The sequence below is a fragment of the Cervus canadensis genome, chromosome 30 (genome assembly GCF_019320065.1).
Source record: "Cervus canadensis isolate Bull #8, Minnesota chromosome 30, ASM1932006v1, whole genome shotgun sequence".
NCBI lineage: Eukaryota > Metazoa > Chordata > Mammalia > Artiodactyla > Cervidae > Cervus > Cervus canadensis.
Genome location: NC_057415.1, coordinates 32,109,958 through 32,127,187, shown reverse-complemented (window position 1 = coordinate 32,127,187; position 17,230 = coordinate 32,109,958). Strand labels below are relative to the sequence as shown.

At 39.1% G+C, this 17,230-nt stretch overlaps 1 protein-coding gene across 1 annotated transcript in view; it reads left to right on the top strand.

Moving 5' to 3' along the window:
* SVEP1 (sushi, von Willebrand factor type A, EGF and pentraxin domain containing 1) overlaps positions 1-17,230 on the top strand; it is a 186,845-nt gene that overhangs the window by 147,749 nt on the left and 21,866 nt on the right. Inside the window, exons 37-41 of the mRNA XM_043453918.1 lie at positions 513-1,185; positions 2,946-5,737; positions 7,626-7,851; positions 10,548-10,703; positions 16,188-16,251. Coding sequence (XP_043309853.1) covers positions 513-1,185; positions 2,946-5,737; positions 7,626-7,851; positions 10,548-10,703; positions 16,188-16,251 — 3,911 coding nt within the window. The remainder of the gene's footprint in view (positions 1-512; positions 1,186-2,945; positions 5,738-7,625; positions 7,852-10,547; positions 10,704-16,187; positions 16,252-17,230) is intronic.

Here is a 17,230-nt window from a genome sequence, read left to right as displayed (position 1 = left end):
TTTAATGCTAACAGTGTGGTTAAGGCCTTAGGAAACATTGGAGACTGAAATTATAATCTCTCCTTTAAAGTTCATTGATTATAAATAAGAGAATAACTAAGAGTTACATAGAGGCTACCTATGGTTCATCAGAGCTTTTAGGACTAATGATCAAGTCAAGCAACTGAAACCCTCTGTAGACAGATGAAGTTCCAACTAAGTTGAGTCAAACAGAATCATAACTTATTCCTCATTTTTATTTGTAAGAAAATGTGTAACATTTTTAGAGTTTCTTAAATAGCAAAAATCCATTTCCCTTCTGAACAAGCCCTAGTATTATTACCAAGATGTGTATCTTAAATGAAGCTGATTTGGTCAATAAGCTCAAATTCAAGCAGTAAATATTGTTTTAAAAAAGGATAAAAGTAAAGTCATTGTTGGAAAGATCAAAAATAAAGACAGAATAAGAAGATGCAAACAGCTTTTCTCAAATAATATACTTGGCTACTGTTTCTTTCTCCCCAATCTAACAGCTACACCCTTGCTGGTCCTGATACTGTTGAGTGCCTGGCCAGTGGCCAGTGGAGCAGAAGTGACCAGCAATGTCTGGCCGTCTCCTGTGACGAGCCGCCCAGCGTGGAACACGCCTCCCCAGAGACCGCCCATCGGCTATTTGGAGACATCGCGTTCTACTATTGCTCAGACGGCTACAGCCTGGCAGACAACTCCCAGCTCCTCTGCAATGCCCAGGGCAAGTGGGTTCCCCCGGAAGGTCAGGCCATGCCCCGTTGTATCGCTCATTTCTGTGAAAAACCCCCTGCTGTTTCCTACAGCATCTTGGAATCTGTGAGCAAAGCAAAATTTGCAGCAGGCTCAGTTGTGAGCTTCAAATGCATGGAGGGTTTCGTCCTGAACACCTCAGCGAAGATTGAGTGTCTGCGAGGCGGGCAGTGGGAGCCTTCCCCCATGTCCATCCGGTGCATCCCTCTGCGCTGTGGGGAGCCGCCCAGCATCCTGAATGGCTATGCAATTGGGTCAAACTACAGTTTTGGAGCCATGGTGGCTTATAGCTGCAACAGGGGCTTCTACATCAAAGGGGAGAAGAAGAGTGCCTGCGAAGCCACAGGGCAGTGGGGCGGCCCCATGCCCACCTGCCACCCTGTGTCTTGCAGTGAGCCCCCGAAGGTCGAGAACGGCTTCCTGGAGGTAAGAGACTGGTTCACAAGTGTCCCTGGCTTTCATCGCGGACAGGGCCAGCCCACTGTGTGGCTTACTCAGAAGCAGGGGTGTGGAGGGAAAGCCACAGAAGAGGGGATATACTTATACATGTGACTAATCGACCTTGCTGTACACAGCAGAAATTAGCACAACATTGTAAAGCAACTCTACTCCAATTTTTTTTAAATGCTATTGAAAAATAGAGAAGCAGGGGCGTACAACTGAATAACAAGAGACTAAATCTATAGGCAGTAAATATTGGAGAGAATTTAAAGAGGTTATAAATCCTGTTAATCTATAGCTTTCTCCCTTCTGCTAGCATACAGACACTTGAAATACTTTTTAGCAATATCTTAGCCCTAACCATGAAGTTAGAATAAAACCGTTTTAAGAAAATATTATTTTGCTTTATAAAAGTTATTGCAAGATGGATGTATTATTTATTTTTATAGAAATCAAGGTCGAAAAGGAACCTAGAGAAATCTGTTATCATCTCTAATTTTTAGACACAAGGGAGGGCAGTAAACCATCCATTCACTGTAGGACGGCTTTTGCGATTTTCTTTTAGGGCACCTAAAGGTGATTTTATCAGGGCAAAGCATTATGTCATATCCACAAATGTCCTCCTTTCTCATTAATATGTGTCTGCTCATTAAATCTATCAAAAAATCTATTCCCCCAAATCAAGGGCCATTTTAAAGAGATTATATTCTAATTAAATACTTTTTAAAAATTCACACATGCATATAGCACCGTTTCTCCTTTATATTTTAAAACAGTGAAAGCCTTTGTCTGAGACCTTTGCTCAGATGTATTAACTTTCCATTGAAATGAGAGTGTCTAGTATATGTAAGAAGGCTTTCTTCATTTATTCATTTAACAAATATTTCTGGAGCTCCTACTAGGTATCAGGTAAGCAATCGAGATCTAGTATTTAATAATTTGGAATAGATCTGTGATTAGGTCCATCATTGTATTTACATGTATGTGGGGTACCCAAGAAATAAGTACATAAACAAAGTAAATAATTATGTCCAAATACTGGGAGGATTACTGCAGCACAGAAGCTACACTTTACCGTGATCACTAATGAAAGAACCATTGTAATGTTTTTAAAGTTTTCATAACTCATTCATCTTAGTATTGCCTAAAATGATTATTATATATTTATGTATCTGAATGTTGAGATCATGAATATTATATTTTTTGTTTAAAAGAGAAAATACTATTTTTTATTTTCCACCCTTATGACAGCAATTTTTTTAAAGTGCATTAAAAATGGATGCAAAGCTGACAATAGGTCCATACCCATTAAAAAAAATTTTTTTAACAGCACAAACAGATGTATCTTTGTGTTGTGTATGTTTTCTTTTCTGTGAGTAAAACAACAAACTGTAGCATTGTGAGATTTTTTTAATTTACCAAGCAGTTTATAATTTTTGGTATTGCTCCATCTTCTCATCAATCAATTTAGAGACTTGATTTTTTCCTTATTATGGTCTTACCACTGTGGCTAGTATTTCTGCTGTAGGGACTGATTACTTAATTTGACCTTCTACCATCTTTTTCATTTATTTAAATTGAAAAAGTAGAGTGGACCTATTGGAAAAATATAAGTCCTCATTTGCTTATGTTTTAATTGATTTATTTTAACACAGACAGTTTAGTTCTTTCCTATGATTCATTGTATTTTGTCAGTTATATTATGTTATACAAACTGCGTTTAATTGTTTCTCCCTGTTACCCAGCATACAACTGGCAGGACCTTTGAGAGTGAAGTGAGGTACCAATGTAACCCAGGCTATAAGTCAGTCGGAAGTCCTGTGTTTGTCTGCCAAGCCAATCGCCACTGGCACAGTGAATCCCCTCTGTCGTGCATCCCTCTCAACTGTGGGAAACCTCCCCCAATCCAGAATGGCTACACAAAAGGAGAAAATTTTGAAGTAGGGGCCAAGGTTCACTTTTTCTGTAATGAGGGTTATGAGCTTATCGGTGATCATTCTTGGACATGCCTGAAATCTGGCAAATGGAATAAGAAGCCAAACCAAAAGTGTGTGCCTGCCAAGTGCCCAGAGCCACCCCTCTTGGAGAACCAGCTCGTATTGAAGGAGTTGACCACGGAGGCGGGAGTGGTGACATTTTCCTGTAAGGAAGGGCACGTCCTCCAGGGCCGCTCTGTCCTGAGATGCTTGCCATCCCAGCAGTGGAATGATTCTTTTCCTGTTTGTAAGATGGTTCTGTGCCTCCCACCTCCCCTCATTTCCTTCGGTGTCCCTGCTCCTTCTTCTGCTCTTCATTTTGGAAGTACTGTCAAGTATTCTTGTGTGGATGGGTTTTTCTTAAAAGGAGATCCTACCACCTCCTGCCAAGCTGATGGTACCTGGAGCTCTCCACTGCCAGAATGCGTGCCAGTAGAATGCCCGCAACCTGAGGAAATCCTCAATGGCATCGTCGATGTGCAAGGTCTTGCCTACCTAAGCACAGCCTTGTACACCTGCAAGCCAGGCTTTGAGTTGGTGGGTAATACCACCACTCTTTGTGGAGAAAATGGTCACTGGCTTGGGAAAAAACCAACCTGTAAACCCATTGAGTGCCCAAAGCCCAAGGAGATTTTGAATGGCAAATTCTCTTACACAAAGCTCCATTATGGGCAAACCATTACATACTCTTGCGACCGAGGCTTCAGGCTCGAAGGTCCCAAAGCCTTGACTTGTTTAGAGACAGGTGATTGGGATGTGGACGCCCCGTCTTGCAATGCCATCCACTGTGATCCCCCACAACCCATTGAAAACGGGTTTGTAGAAGGTGCAGACTACAGCCACGGCGCCGTGATCATCTACAGCTGTTTCCCTGGGTTCCAGGTAGCTGGTCACGCCATGCAGACCTGTGAAGAGTCTGGATGGTCAAGCTCCATCCCAACATGTGTACCCATCGACTGTGGTCTCCCCCCTCACATTGATTTTGGAGACTCTACTGTGGTCAGAGATGGTCAGGGATATTTTAACCAAGAAGATGATATGATGGAAGTTCCACATGTGACTCCTCACCCCCCTCATCATCTGGGAACAGTGGCTAAAGCCTTGGGAAACACGAAGGGGTCTCCTGCTATGCATTCGGCAAAATTTCGGTACAACACCCTGATTTCATACAGCTGCAATCCGGGGTACGAACTCCTGGGGAACGCTGTGCTGATCTGCCAGGAAGATGGAACTTGGAATGGCAGTGCACCGTCATGCATTTCAATTGAATGTGACCTGCCCGTTGCTCCTGAAAATGGCCTTCTGCAAGTTACAGAGACGACCACGGGCAGTGCCGTGCGGTATAGCTGCAAACCTGGGCACACTCTGGTGGGCTCCGACATCAGACTTTGTCTAAGGAACAGGGAATGGAGCGGTGCTTCCCCACGCTGTGAGCCCGTCTCGTGCCCCAAACCGAATCCAGTTACGGATGGCTCCATCCAAGGAAGCAACTACTCGTACCTGAGCGTGTTGTACTATGAGTGTAATTCTGGGTATGTGCTGAATGGCACCAGCAGGAGAACGTGCCAGGAAGATAAAACGTGGGATGGGGACGAGCCAGTTTGTATTCCTGTGGACTGTGGTTCACCTCCAAGCTCAGCCAACGGCCAGGTAACGGGAGAGGAATACACATTCCAGAAAGAGGTTGAGTACACTTGCAACACGGGCTTCTTACTGGAGGGGGCCAGCAGTCGTGTTTGTCTTGCTGATGGAAGTTGGAGTGGAAACACTCCCACCTGTGTGCCCGTCCAATGTGCTCCCCCATCACAGGTGGCAAATGGGGTGATGGATGGCCTGGACTATGGCTTCGGGAAGGAAGTGGTGTTCCATTGTCAGGATGGGTATGCATTACATGGGGCCCCCAAACTCACCTGTCAGTCAGATGGTAACTGGGATGCCCAGGTTCCTGTGTGTAAACCAGTCAACTGCAGCCCTCCTGAAGATCTTGATCGCGGCTTCACTAATGGTTTTTCCTTTTATCGTGGGGGGCAGATAGTGTATCAGTGCCTTCCCGGTTACAAGCTCCATGGAAGTCCTTTAAGAAAGTGTCTCTCTAATAGCTCCTGGAGTGGCAGCCCACCTTCCTGCTTGCCTTGCAAGTGCTCCCCACCAACCATTCAGAGTGGAGCTGTTAATGGGACAGATTTCGGTTGTGGAAAGGCAGCTCAGATTCGGTGCTTCAAAGGCTTCCAGATCCTGGGACCCTCCGAGATCACCTGTGAAGCCAATGGCCGATGGAGCTCTGACTTCCCACGCTGTGAACACCCTTCTTGTGGTTCTCCTCCAACGATACCAAATGCGTTCATCATTGAGAGGGGTTCATTGGAGGAAAATGTGATCACTTACAACTGCAAGCCTGGCTATGTCATCCAAGGCAGTTCGGATCTGATCTGTACAGAGAAAGGAACGTGGACCCAGCCTTCCCCAGCCTGTGAGCCCCTGTCCTGTGGACCTCCACCATCTGTCTCCAATGCAGTGGCAACTGGAGAAGCATATACCTATGAAAGTCAAGTGAAGCTCAGGTAAGACTGTGGCTCTAGAGTCTCCATGGGGCAGGGGCGCAGACAGGAGGGTTGTAAAATGAAAGGTGATAAATCAGAAATTAAGCCAGTTGGGAAGAAAACATCTTCTCTGGGCTATTCTCTGAAAACTGAAGCTTTTAACACTTGGCCTTATTCTGCCCATAATTATCCATACATTGGCTTGTAAAAGTAAATTTCCACATTTTCAGATTATAGTTTCTAATACAGTTATCATAATTAACGTGTTCTGTTGAGCTTCTTGGACCAGCAAGATCCTCTAACCAGCTTTAATACCTATTAAATCATAGGCACTTTTTTGAATGATACACTGATAAATTTCTTTGGTATCACCTTAGAATTATATTCATCTATGTAAATGTTGGGGAAATAGGGCAAAAACTGAAGAATTCAGGTCAAAAGTCACATACTTTCAATGGGCAACATAAATAAGGAGATAGTCTTAAGAGGATGTCTAAACTATGCTATCTGAGCAAACTAAGCATTTAATGCACAAATGGTGATGTTTTGCTGAAAAATTCTCTATTTAAAATGTACTATTTAAAAAAGATGAGAAAATATGGAATTAATTTATAATTTAGATTTTTATTGGAATGAATGCCTGTAATGTGCAAATATATCTCAGCCCTCTAAATCAATTTAGATTTTATTGGTATCTCTGAAGGAATTAGGGATTATTCTTCACATATTGGCTTCTTAAGTTTTATGAATAATAACTCTTCTTCAGCCTGTCTGTTGTAGACATTTTAGCCCTTCATTTTCTCTTACTTGCAGTAAGAAACAGACCCAAGGGAAGATTGTTAGTGAAATGAAAGCTAAGGAATAGTGGTTTATGCACCAAGAGGAAAAACAAAAACTATTCCTTACTTTTGAAGTGCATTTGCAGTTTTCTGTTTGGATGTTCATGTATCAGATAGCTTGAGAAATCTTCCTAAGACTCTTCTGTTTGTTGTTCCTTGTGTGTTGACTATCTTCAGATCTTCACTTGTTAGTAAGCCGATCATTCCAAGTTTGCAAACCTGTGACTGTTACATAGCCTGGTGGTTTGTGAAATTTTGAAAATATACCCACCCAATAAATATTAATTAAATGGTTTCAGTATAGTGGTAAAAGCAGGGCCTCTAGAGCCAGATTCCCTAGGCAGGAATCTCAGCTCTGCTGCTTCCTGGGGAAGTTATTTCATCTCTCTGGTGTGTTTCTTCACCTGTAAAATGGGAATAAAAATAATCACACCTATTCAGAGAGTTGACATGAAACTGATTTAGTATCTGTAGAGCAATTAGAACAGTGAGTGGAATTTAATAAATATTCTTTAAACATTTGTTGAATGAAAAAAATGCAAAATTTTCAAAATTATTGAGAGTTTAGCGTCAGATTGACTTGAGTTTAAACACCAATACTACTGTTACATGATAGCTACTAAACAAGATTAAAAGACACACACTATGTAGAGGACTTAGAACAATGCTTGGAACAAAATAGATTCCCAGTAAATACTAATTGTGCTGTATTCTTACTAGTATCTGAGTTTATTTTGAACCTTGTCTAGAATTTCTTGAACTGTTAGGTATTTTCAGAATAAAAATGAGTTCAATAATTGTATTATCCAGAGCAAAGGTAAATCATGTCAACAAAACTTAATGCAAGTTTAGACGTGGCTCCTCTTTAATGTGAATAACTGAGGATTGATCTGATTATCATTGTTATCCTGGTGTTTTTGCGTGGCAACACCATCTCCCTGACATTTGAGTCAGTTTTAATATGTCATATAAAATGCCTGCTGAGCTTTGTAGCAACTTCTTGAACCCAAGAATAAGTCACCAAATACATTGCACTCCATTTAAGGCACTCACTTTCTTTTCCATTGCAGGTGTCTAGAAGGTTATGTGATGGATACAGACATAGACACATTCACCTGTCAGAAGGATGGTCGTTGGTTCCCTGAGATAATTTCTTGCAGTCCTAAAAAATGTCCTCTGCCAACAAATGTAACACATGTACTTGTTCATGGAGATGATTTCAGTGTGAATAAGCAAGTGTCTGTGTCATGTGCAGAAGGGTATACCTATGAGGGAGTTAATATATCAACATGTCAGGTAAGATTTTCTTAATTGGAACATGTACGGTATAACTCATCTATATATATATTATACTATATGTGAGTGTGTGTATGTGGATATATATCTAAGTGTGTATTATGCTGTGTGTGTGTGCATATGGATATATGTGTAAGTGTATAAGTAACTGTGTGTATAAGTGTGTGGATATAGATATAGCCACACAGGCAGTATCTTGCTATCCTGAAAAGAGAAAATGCCTCAAGTTTCCAATCCTGTCAAAGACTTTGAGGAGTTTTTTCATAGAAATATAAAAGCATATATTTCTTTCCAATATTCTCATTTTTAAAAATAAAGTGCCAAGGGTAGGTGAAAAGTATCAAGGATAGATAAAATGTTAAAATATCTATAACAAAAGATTTCATGACAGATTAACCATGTGAATGCTTTACACACAGACAGTCTGTGTATAGAAATGAGCCCTGATTGTTACCACATATGTTTCTGGTTTTAGTAGAAGAGCAGAGGCAGAAGAAAGAAATTGGAGTCCAATTCTGCCTCTGCTTATGTCACTTTATAAAGTTACTTAGAATTGCTTAGCTTCTGTCAGCATAGCATTCCTAATCCAATCTAATTAGGGATTTTCAGATGACTGCAGCCATGAAATTAAAAGACGCTTGCTCCTTGGAAGAAAAGCTACGACCAACCTAGCTGGCATATTCAAAAGCAGAGACATTTTGCTGACAAAGGTCCATATAGTCAGAGCTACCGTTTTTCCAGTAGTCATGTATGGATGTGAGAGTTGGACCATAAAGAAGGTTGAGCACCAAAGAAGTGATGCTTTTGAATCATGGTGCTGGAGAAGACTCTTGAGAGTCCCTTGGACTGCAAGGAGATCAAACCAGTCAATCCTTAAGGAAATCAACCCTGAATATTCATTGGGAGAACTGATGCTGAAGCTGACACTCCAATACTTTGGCCACCTGATGCAAAGAGCCAACTCACTGGAAAAGACCCTGATGCTGAGAAAGATTGAGGGCAGGAGGAAAAAGGAACGACAGAGGGTGAGATGGTTAGATGGCATCACCGAGTCAATGGACATGAGTTTGAGCAAACTCCAGGAGATAGTGAAGGACAGAGACATCTGGTATGCTGTAGTCCATGGGGTTGCAAAGTCAGACACGACTTAGTGACTGAACAACAACATATCAGCATGGCATTAGTGTGAAGTTTTTTGGAAGGAGAAATGAATGAAATGGAAGAAATTGTCAAAAGCAGATCCTAATAAAGGAATCATGACAATTTTTCCCACTAGGGGAAAAGTTAATACATGCTAAAATAAACTCCATATACATCAAAAGAAAATAATACTGTGTAGCTTTTAAAAGTTAATAGTAATACCTAGGATAATCTGTGCAAGACATATTTATTGAAGCATAATTTACAGCATTGAAAAATTAGATATGTATATTTCCAACATTAAGGGAATGGTTAATTATGTGACAGGTGTATATTAATATATATAAAATTACTTTCGGCTCATGTGTAGAATAAAATGTTTAGTCTCAAGTCCTGTTTTGAATGCTATTCAACTCATATGCTATTTCCTCAAAGAAGACAATATAATGTTAGCAGAGAATAACTGTCTTCAAGGGAAACATCTGTATGCACCTCTTTGTACACCCCAAAAGAAGACTGGAAAATGTTAATACTAATTGTGGTGGTGGGGGAATAAAGTAAATGTGTGTGTGTGTTTGGTTGTTCAGTCGCTTAGTCACGTCCAACTTTTTACAACTCCATGGACTACAGCACACCAGGCTTCCCTGTCCTTCACTATCTCCCAGAGTTTGCTCAAACTCATGTCCATTGAGCCCATGATGCCATCCAACCATCTCATCCTCTATCACCCCCTTCTTCTCCTGCCCTCAGTTTTTCCCAGCATCAGGATCTTTTCCAGTGAGTTGGCTCTTTGCATCAGGTGGCCAAAGTATTGGAGCTTCAACATCAGTCCTTCCAATGAATACTCAGGGTTGATATCCTTTAGGATGGACTGGTTTGATCTCCTTCCAGTCCAAGGGACTCTCCAACACCGCAGTTTGAAAGTGTCAGTTCTTCGGTGCTCAGCCTTCTTTATGGTTCAGCTATTGCATCCATGCATGACTACTGGCAAAACCATAGCTTTGACTCCACAGACCTTTGTTGGCAAAGTAATGTCTCTGTGTGTGGTGGTGGTTTTTTTTTCAACTTTGTGACTTGCTCACAATATGTCATAGAATGTTTTCAAGTATTCATGTTGACATGGAGAAAAGGAAGCCATCTTTTTAAACTTTAAGTGATATGCCTAAACGTGACAATTTCTTATCAGCTTTAGATTAAAATGTAGAATTGTGTAAAATATAAGGGTGTATTAAGTCATGGAATATTTGCATCTACCATACAGTTCTCATCATAATGAAGACGTACTTCTTGGTGTTCTTGATTTTTTTTTTAAGGATTTTATTAAGAAGAAAATGCTTGTTTTATGAGTTTTAGAAATGTCTAAAATTGTTTACTGATGACCATCTGATAATTAACGTGTGTTTCTTAAGGTCAAAGATAATAAGTAGCAGAAGTAGTAGCAAGTTCTAGATCCTTTGACTATCATTTGAGGATTATTCTGTTATATGAGCAGTATTTGCAGATGTCTTCATTCATGTGCACTAATTCCTAAGTGTAACTTATAATTTGTTATTTAGCTTGACGGCACATGGGAGCCCCCATTTTCTGATGAATCCTGCAGTCCAATTTCTTGTGGGAAACCTGAAAGTCCAGAACATGGATTTGTGTTTGGCAGTGAATACAGCTTTGAAAGCACGATTACTTATCACTGTGAAACTGGCTATGAATTAGAGGTAAGCAAACAAATTGTTTAACTAGAATTAATTTGTTTTTCCAATATACCTAGGAATATTTTTAGTATTATACCATTTTACCTCATTGATTTGGGTCCTAAAAGAATTTTTTACACTTTTTTATACATTGTTGCCTTATAGCTTAATCTTTTCTTAGAAGTATTTAAAGTGACTTATAATTTTAAAAAGCAGAATAAGTTTCAAATTAAAAAAACAAAGCCATGAAAAAACGGAGTTTACATACCCGCCCCAAAACTGATATTGTTACTTTAGTTGGTCACTTAAACCTATGCTTTAGCCTCCTGTTAACCATATGGGGCAGTGTCTACAGGGATTTAAGTATGCACAGCTAGAATTTCCTCAAGCCATGGGCTCAAATACCTTGGAGGGTTTTTTATTGAGATGCCAGGTTCCCTTAAGGTAGGGATAGCCTGAAAAAGACTCCTCAGAGCTGTTTTAACCAAATGATGGGTCTCAAGATCACGCCCGCCTGGTTTGTAATATTAAAATCCTATTAACCGCACCAATTTACTCTTGTGGGAATGCTGCCATCAAAACATGATCACATCATCAAACTTGAAATATAAGAGGCCTTTTTTATATTGTATGATGTTGCCCTTTGGTTTTTCAGGAAACTTTCTTCCCTGTTTTTGTTGTTATAATGGTATTAAATGTAGGTTTTTCAGAAGTGTTCATTGCCAGAGATTTGTTAAATGTGAATGGTGTGTTCCATTATTTTCCTGCTGACCGTAGAATCAGAGAATTTTCATAAGCAAGGTCCATGAGAGATGAAACTAGGCTTATGTGGATCTTGTTTTATTTCCTCAAAAGATTCTTTTTTAGGGGATAAAAGGATAATAATGTAATGGTTCATGGCAATTGGAGAGCTTTTCTGTTTTTGAAACTCAGTTGTTCTTCATGTGAGAGTACTAACCTTGCATTTTGTTAAGAAGAAAAGTGGTATAAAATCTAGAGAAAACTGATGGGTCATTAAATTTGAGGAAGTGGATAATTTACCTTAAAATTTTTGGAAATACCCCAGTAGTAACCACAAAATCAAAAGAGATGTTATAGCAGTTGTTATTATTCCAAGCTACATGTTTGAAGCACCTAAGAGACTATCTCTAAATATTTATGTCCAGTTATTTACAGAAATAATCAAATCTAGGTCTAGAACATGGTATGTAAAAGATTAGCCTAGAAAATCTTTATCATATGAGATAGGAGGAATCTATCAAGGACAATATATTAAAAAAAAAAAAGAAAGAAAACTCAGGAGACGGACTTCCCTGGTGGCTCAGTGGTAAAGAATCCACCTGCCAACGCAGGAGGCATGGGTTCAATCCCAGGGACAGGATGATCCCACACGCTGCTGCTAAGTCGCTTCAGTCGTGTCCGACTCTCTGCAGCCCCATAGACGGCAGCCCACCAGGCTCCCCCGTCCCTGGGATTCTCCAGGCAAGAACACTGCAGTGGGTTGCCATTTCCTTCTCCAATGCAGGAAAGTGAAAAGTGAAAGTGAAGTCACTCAGTCATGTCTGACTCTTCGTGACGCCATGGGCTGCAGCCTACCAGGCTCCTCCATCCATGGGATTTTCCAGGCAAGAGTACTGGAGTGGGGTGCCATTGCCTTCTCCGGATCCAACATGCCAGGATAGCAACTAAGCCTGTGCGCCACACCTACTGAACCTTTGCTCTAGAAACCTTTGCTCTAGAACCCAGGAACTGCATCTGCTGAAACTCTCTCACTCCAGAGGCCATGCTCTGCAACAAGTGAAGCCACTGCAATGAGAAGCCTGTGCACCACAAGTAGAGAGTAACCCCTGCTCACCGCAGCTAGAGAAAAGTCCATGCAGCAACAAAGATCCAACAAAGCCAGAAATAGTAAATAAAGTTTTAAGAAAAGACCTCAGGAGCCAATTGAATGAGGTTCCCAAGATGGCCAAAATGAAACCTTTTTAGCGTAGTTAAGGGTAGTAACTTTAATGGACACATCAAATACATCATGAATGACAGACTCATAATGATACTAAAAGATTATTTGGTGACTTTTCGGGGATTTCCATGAGCAAATTCATTATTTTGAAAGTACAACAAAAGGAGGAAAAGTATCTTTTCAAGGCTAACTCAATGACTCTTTGAGACCCCATGAACTATACAGTCTCTGGAATTCTCCAGGCTGGAATACTAGAGTAGGTAGCCGTTCCCTTCTCCAGGGGATCTTCCCAACCCAGGGATCAAACCCAAGTCTCCTGCACTGCAGGCAGATTCTTTACCAGCTGAGCCACCAGAGAACCCCAACTAAATGACTAGATAACCAAATAGTAAATGAGCTCCAGTCAATAATGATAGAATTCAAATCTCAGAATTTTCAACTCTTATGAATTAATGGATTTAGGTTTTCATCAGCATGGCTACTGATGTCAAAAATAATAATAATAATGGAGCCAGACATCATGCCTCTCAATGGAAAAACAAACCATTAGGGGAAAAGTCTTACCATAAGAAGAACTTTTGAATTTTTGCATTTTTTAACAAGTTCCCCCAGTGCCAAAGGTCAGTGGCTGGGAAGGAATAGGGACTCAGTCCCAGCAGAACTCTGTTGCAGGCTGTCTGCTTTTGCTGGATGTAAAGATGCTGGGGAACTGACTGCACCTCTCCAGGCCTCTGTTTCATCCTGTCTGCAGTATGTAATAACCATCTTTGCAAAGTTACTACAAGGATTAGAGATAAAAGAAAGTGGCAAGCACTGCACTTTATACAATGTCTGAGCTCAATAGAGGGTAGTAATTGTCATTACTCCTAGTATTCATATGATTACCAAAGTCAGACAAAGCAATTAAGACAACTAATGTAAATCATGGTCAGTTTTTCTACTCTGTAAATGTTATAATTTTTATATAAGGATTGCCAAACTTTTTGAGACATCTAAATCCCCCAAATGTCACTACACATGTGATCGTCTCAAAATATAAATCCCTACAGGCAACTGAAGAATAAATCAAAATAAAGAACACAAAAATGGGATAATCATGCTCTAAAATTGCTGTTAATGAGCAGTAAAGTGGTTTCTATGATTCTAAAAATTAATATAGCTATCTAACTTAATTGCTGATTAAGCAGATATATTATGTCAAAAACAGTAACTTGATGCTAATCTGGATTTAAAACTCCAGCTTAATCATCAAAAACAAGATATGTAAAGGAATAGAGAGAGAAAAAGAGAGAAAGGAAAGTAAATAATAAATCATAAAATAATAAATAGTAAAATTTGCAATTTGCTAAGAGGGGAGCCAACAGATAGTGTTTGATTTTCTTTTTACAGCAACAGCTACAGAAAATAGAATTTTATTGGAACAAAAATTGACATGATTGAAACAGAATATTTATTATGCAAAATATTAAAGAAGGAAAAAAATTATTGAGAAAAATTCTGTTGGCTTAAATTAACTACTTGAGTGTGGTCCACTCTGGAATGCCCAAATAGGGAGCTGACTTCAAGAGCTTGTCATATACTTCCTCAAAATTAATAAATAGTTAACAAACTAGAATGTTTATTTTCCTTTGCATATGTAAGTATATAAGCACAGGAAAAGTACAGCAAATATTAACAGGGTTTATCTCTGGATGAAGAATTCTAGAAAACTTTTTACTTCTCTTTCATATTTTCTAAGCCTTCTATAATCAACACATATTACTTTTTAAATAAGAAGAAAATAATATATATTTTTTAAAACATTTATTTTTTTTGGTTCAGTTATTTTTTGGAAGATTAGGTGAGTATCCTTCCATAGACATCAGTGGAATTTTTGTAGGTGAAGCTTTGTCAGTAATTAAACTCAAAGAAAATAATTTTGAGTAGTAGAAGATTAAGGATAAAAGACAACAGTTGAGCAGATAAAAATCAAAGTAGAGGCGATAGCTCCTTTTCAGACATATTGCTAATTTAGAACCAGCTATGAGAATGTGTATCCAAAGAACTCTGAGGATTGAAAAACTGTGAGACAAAAGCATATACTTAAAACCAAGTCCCTTAACACACTACCATAATGTTACAGAATTTTATTTATCTTATTAATTGTTCCACAGCAAATTAGGAATTTAAAACATAGGAAAAGTTTATCATTAGAAACAGTTGTGATTACAAGAAAAGATAAACCACAAAAAAAGAGGACACATAAAAATTGTATCCAGAAATAAAAACCCAGTAATCTTAGCCTAGCTCAGCATATAGTAAACTCTGAGGGGCCAACAGCTGATATCCTCCCCCTCCCCCACCCCCACCCCACGCCAAAGGGCTGTGGGATGTAGGAAAATATATCAAAAGTCCATCGAGGATAACAACTATAAATGATTTTTCAAATAAGTTTATATTATTTTTACTCTATTTCAGAAGGCAGGGAAATAAATTTTTATTACTCAGCCATTAAAAAGAATACATTTGAATCAGTTCTAATGAGATGGATGAAACTGGAGCCCATTATACAGAGTGAAGTAAGCCAGAAAGATAAACACCAATACAGTATACTAACACATGTATATGGAATTTAAAAAGATGGTAACGATAACCCTATATGCAAAACAGAAAAAGAGACACAGATGTATAGAACAGACTTTTGGACTCTTGGGAGAAGGTGAGGGTGGGATGTTCTGAAAGAATAGCATTGAAACAAGTATACTATCAAATGTGAAACAGATCACCAGCCCAGGTTGGATGCATGAGACAAGTGCTCAGGGCTGGTGCACTGGGAAGACCCAGAGGGATGGGATGGGGAGGGAGGCGGGAGGGGGGATCAGGATGGGGAACACATGTAAATCCATGGCTGATTCATGTCAATGTATGCCAAAAACCACTACAATACTGTAAAGTAATTAGCCTCCAACTAATAAAAATAAATGGAAAAAAAAGGAAAAGAAAATTCGGAAACCTAAATAAATAAATAAATTTTTAGATTTTTGCTCAAAATATTTAAAATTTTACTTGCTTGGGCCCTTAATAGAGTAAGTTTATATATAATGGATAAGTTACATTGTCAAAAAATTCAATCCTGATATCAATAAGATATCTTGACCTAGTTCATGTCCAAGGGTATATATAAACAAATTCACTTCTTTGCTGTACCTCTCAGATACTGAAAAATGAACTCAATTCAAAATAGTTTTTAAAATCCTAAGCAAATATACCTCTCAGACATTTCAGACACATTCTGCTACTGGTTATAATTAGTTGTCATTTAAGCAGAAAGTGAAACAAAGTCTGTACCTGAATTACCCTGGTCAGCCAGAATATGAATTTTGAGGTAATTTGATGAAAACATTTTTGAAAGTCTAAACCTACTTCTTAAACTGTATTTATTTAATGAACTCATTTTAGCATCCCAATGCCAAGAATTTCAAGTTCACAGCTTAGTTGGCTTTGCATTCTCGTATTTTTTCATTATAGAGGGATCGTCTTGTCAGTAACCTGTTTTTATTGATTCTCAGGGGAACAGAGAACGGGTATGTCAGGAGAACGGACAGTGGAGTGGAGGGGTGGCAACATGCAAAAGTAAGTCAAATGACTCTTAGTCCCAAAATGATACTAAGGACACAATAAAAATGTGGCCTCATTTTCTTTGCAAGTTGTTTCCGTAATTAAAAACAAATTTTGACTCCATGAACTATATGAAAGTCTTTTATGGGCTTTTGCTCACAGGCACCAAACCAATAAAACAGTGGAAAAACTGTGGTAGAGATTAATGATTAGATTGGAACAGAGCAGAAGTTTGCTGACTCTGGAATGGCAAACATTTTGTTTTGAAACTAGTTAATTATTGAGTTTACTTGCCTTCTTTTTGTGGGTTTCCCCCCAAATGATGATAATTTAGAAGACTTAGAACCGTTGCCTTGGTAACAGTAGTGGGCAAAACTGACATCTTCTTAAAGGAATGCTGACACATCTGTCCAACAAATGAATATTCACATTTTTGGTGGAATTTTGCATTAATTCATCATATGAGAACAGCCAGGTTTATTTAGCATGATGTGGGTGAATTCAAGTGACTCAGTTCCTAGGATATGGCTCATATGATTCCTCTGCCAAAAAGCAATGTATTTAAATGCAGTAGTTACAAACCAGTCAAATGGCAAGTTTAAAATTTGTTTTCTCAATAATTCTGGAGGAGTCATCAAATTTTCAAACCAGAAGAGACCTCTAGGATAATCTAGCTCTACCCGCTTCAGTTAACCAATGAGGAAGAATGAACTGGGTCAGAGGGGATGTGACCTGCCCAGTATCAGAAATGAAGTTAGTGGCAAGCTAACACTAGGACTTGGGGTACCTGAGTTTTGTTCACTTTGTTTCTAATGTAGATTAATGAGCTGATTTTGTATGCAATAGGAATCTTAAGTCTTTTAAGCAATATTATATGGCTAAAATTCAATGGAGAGTATGACTTTGTAGCTCTGAAAGGGAACTCTGTGTGTGTGCATACAGAAAGACCTAAACATTGAGTAACATCTCAATATTCACATCAATGGGCATTCCA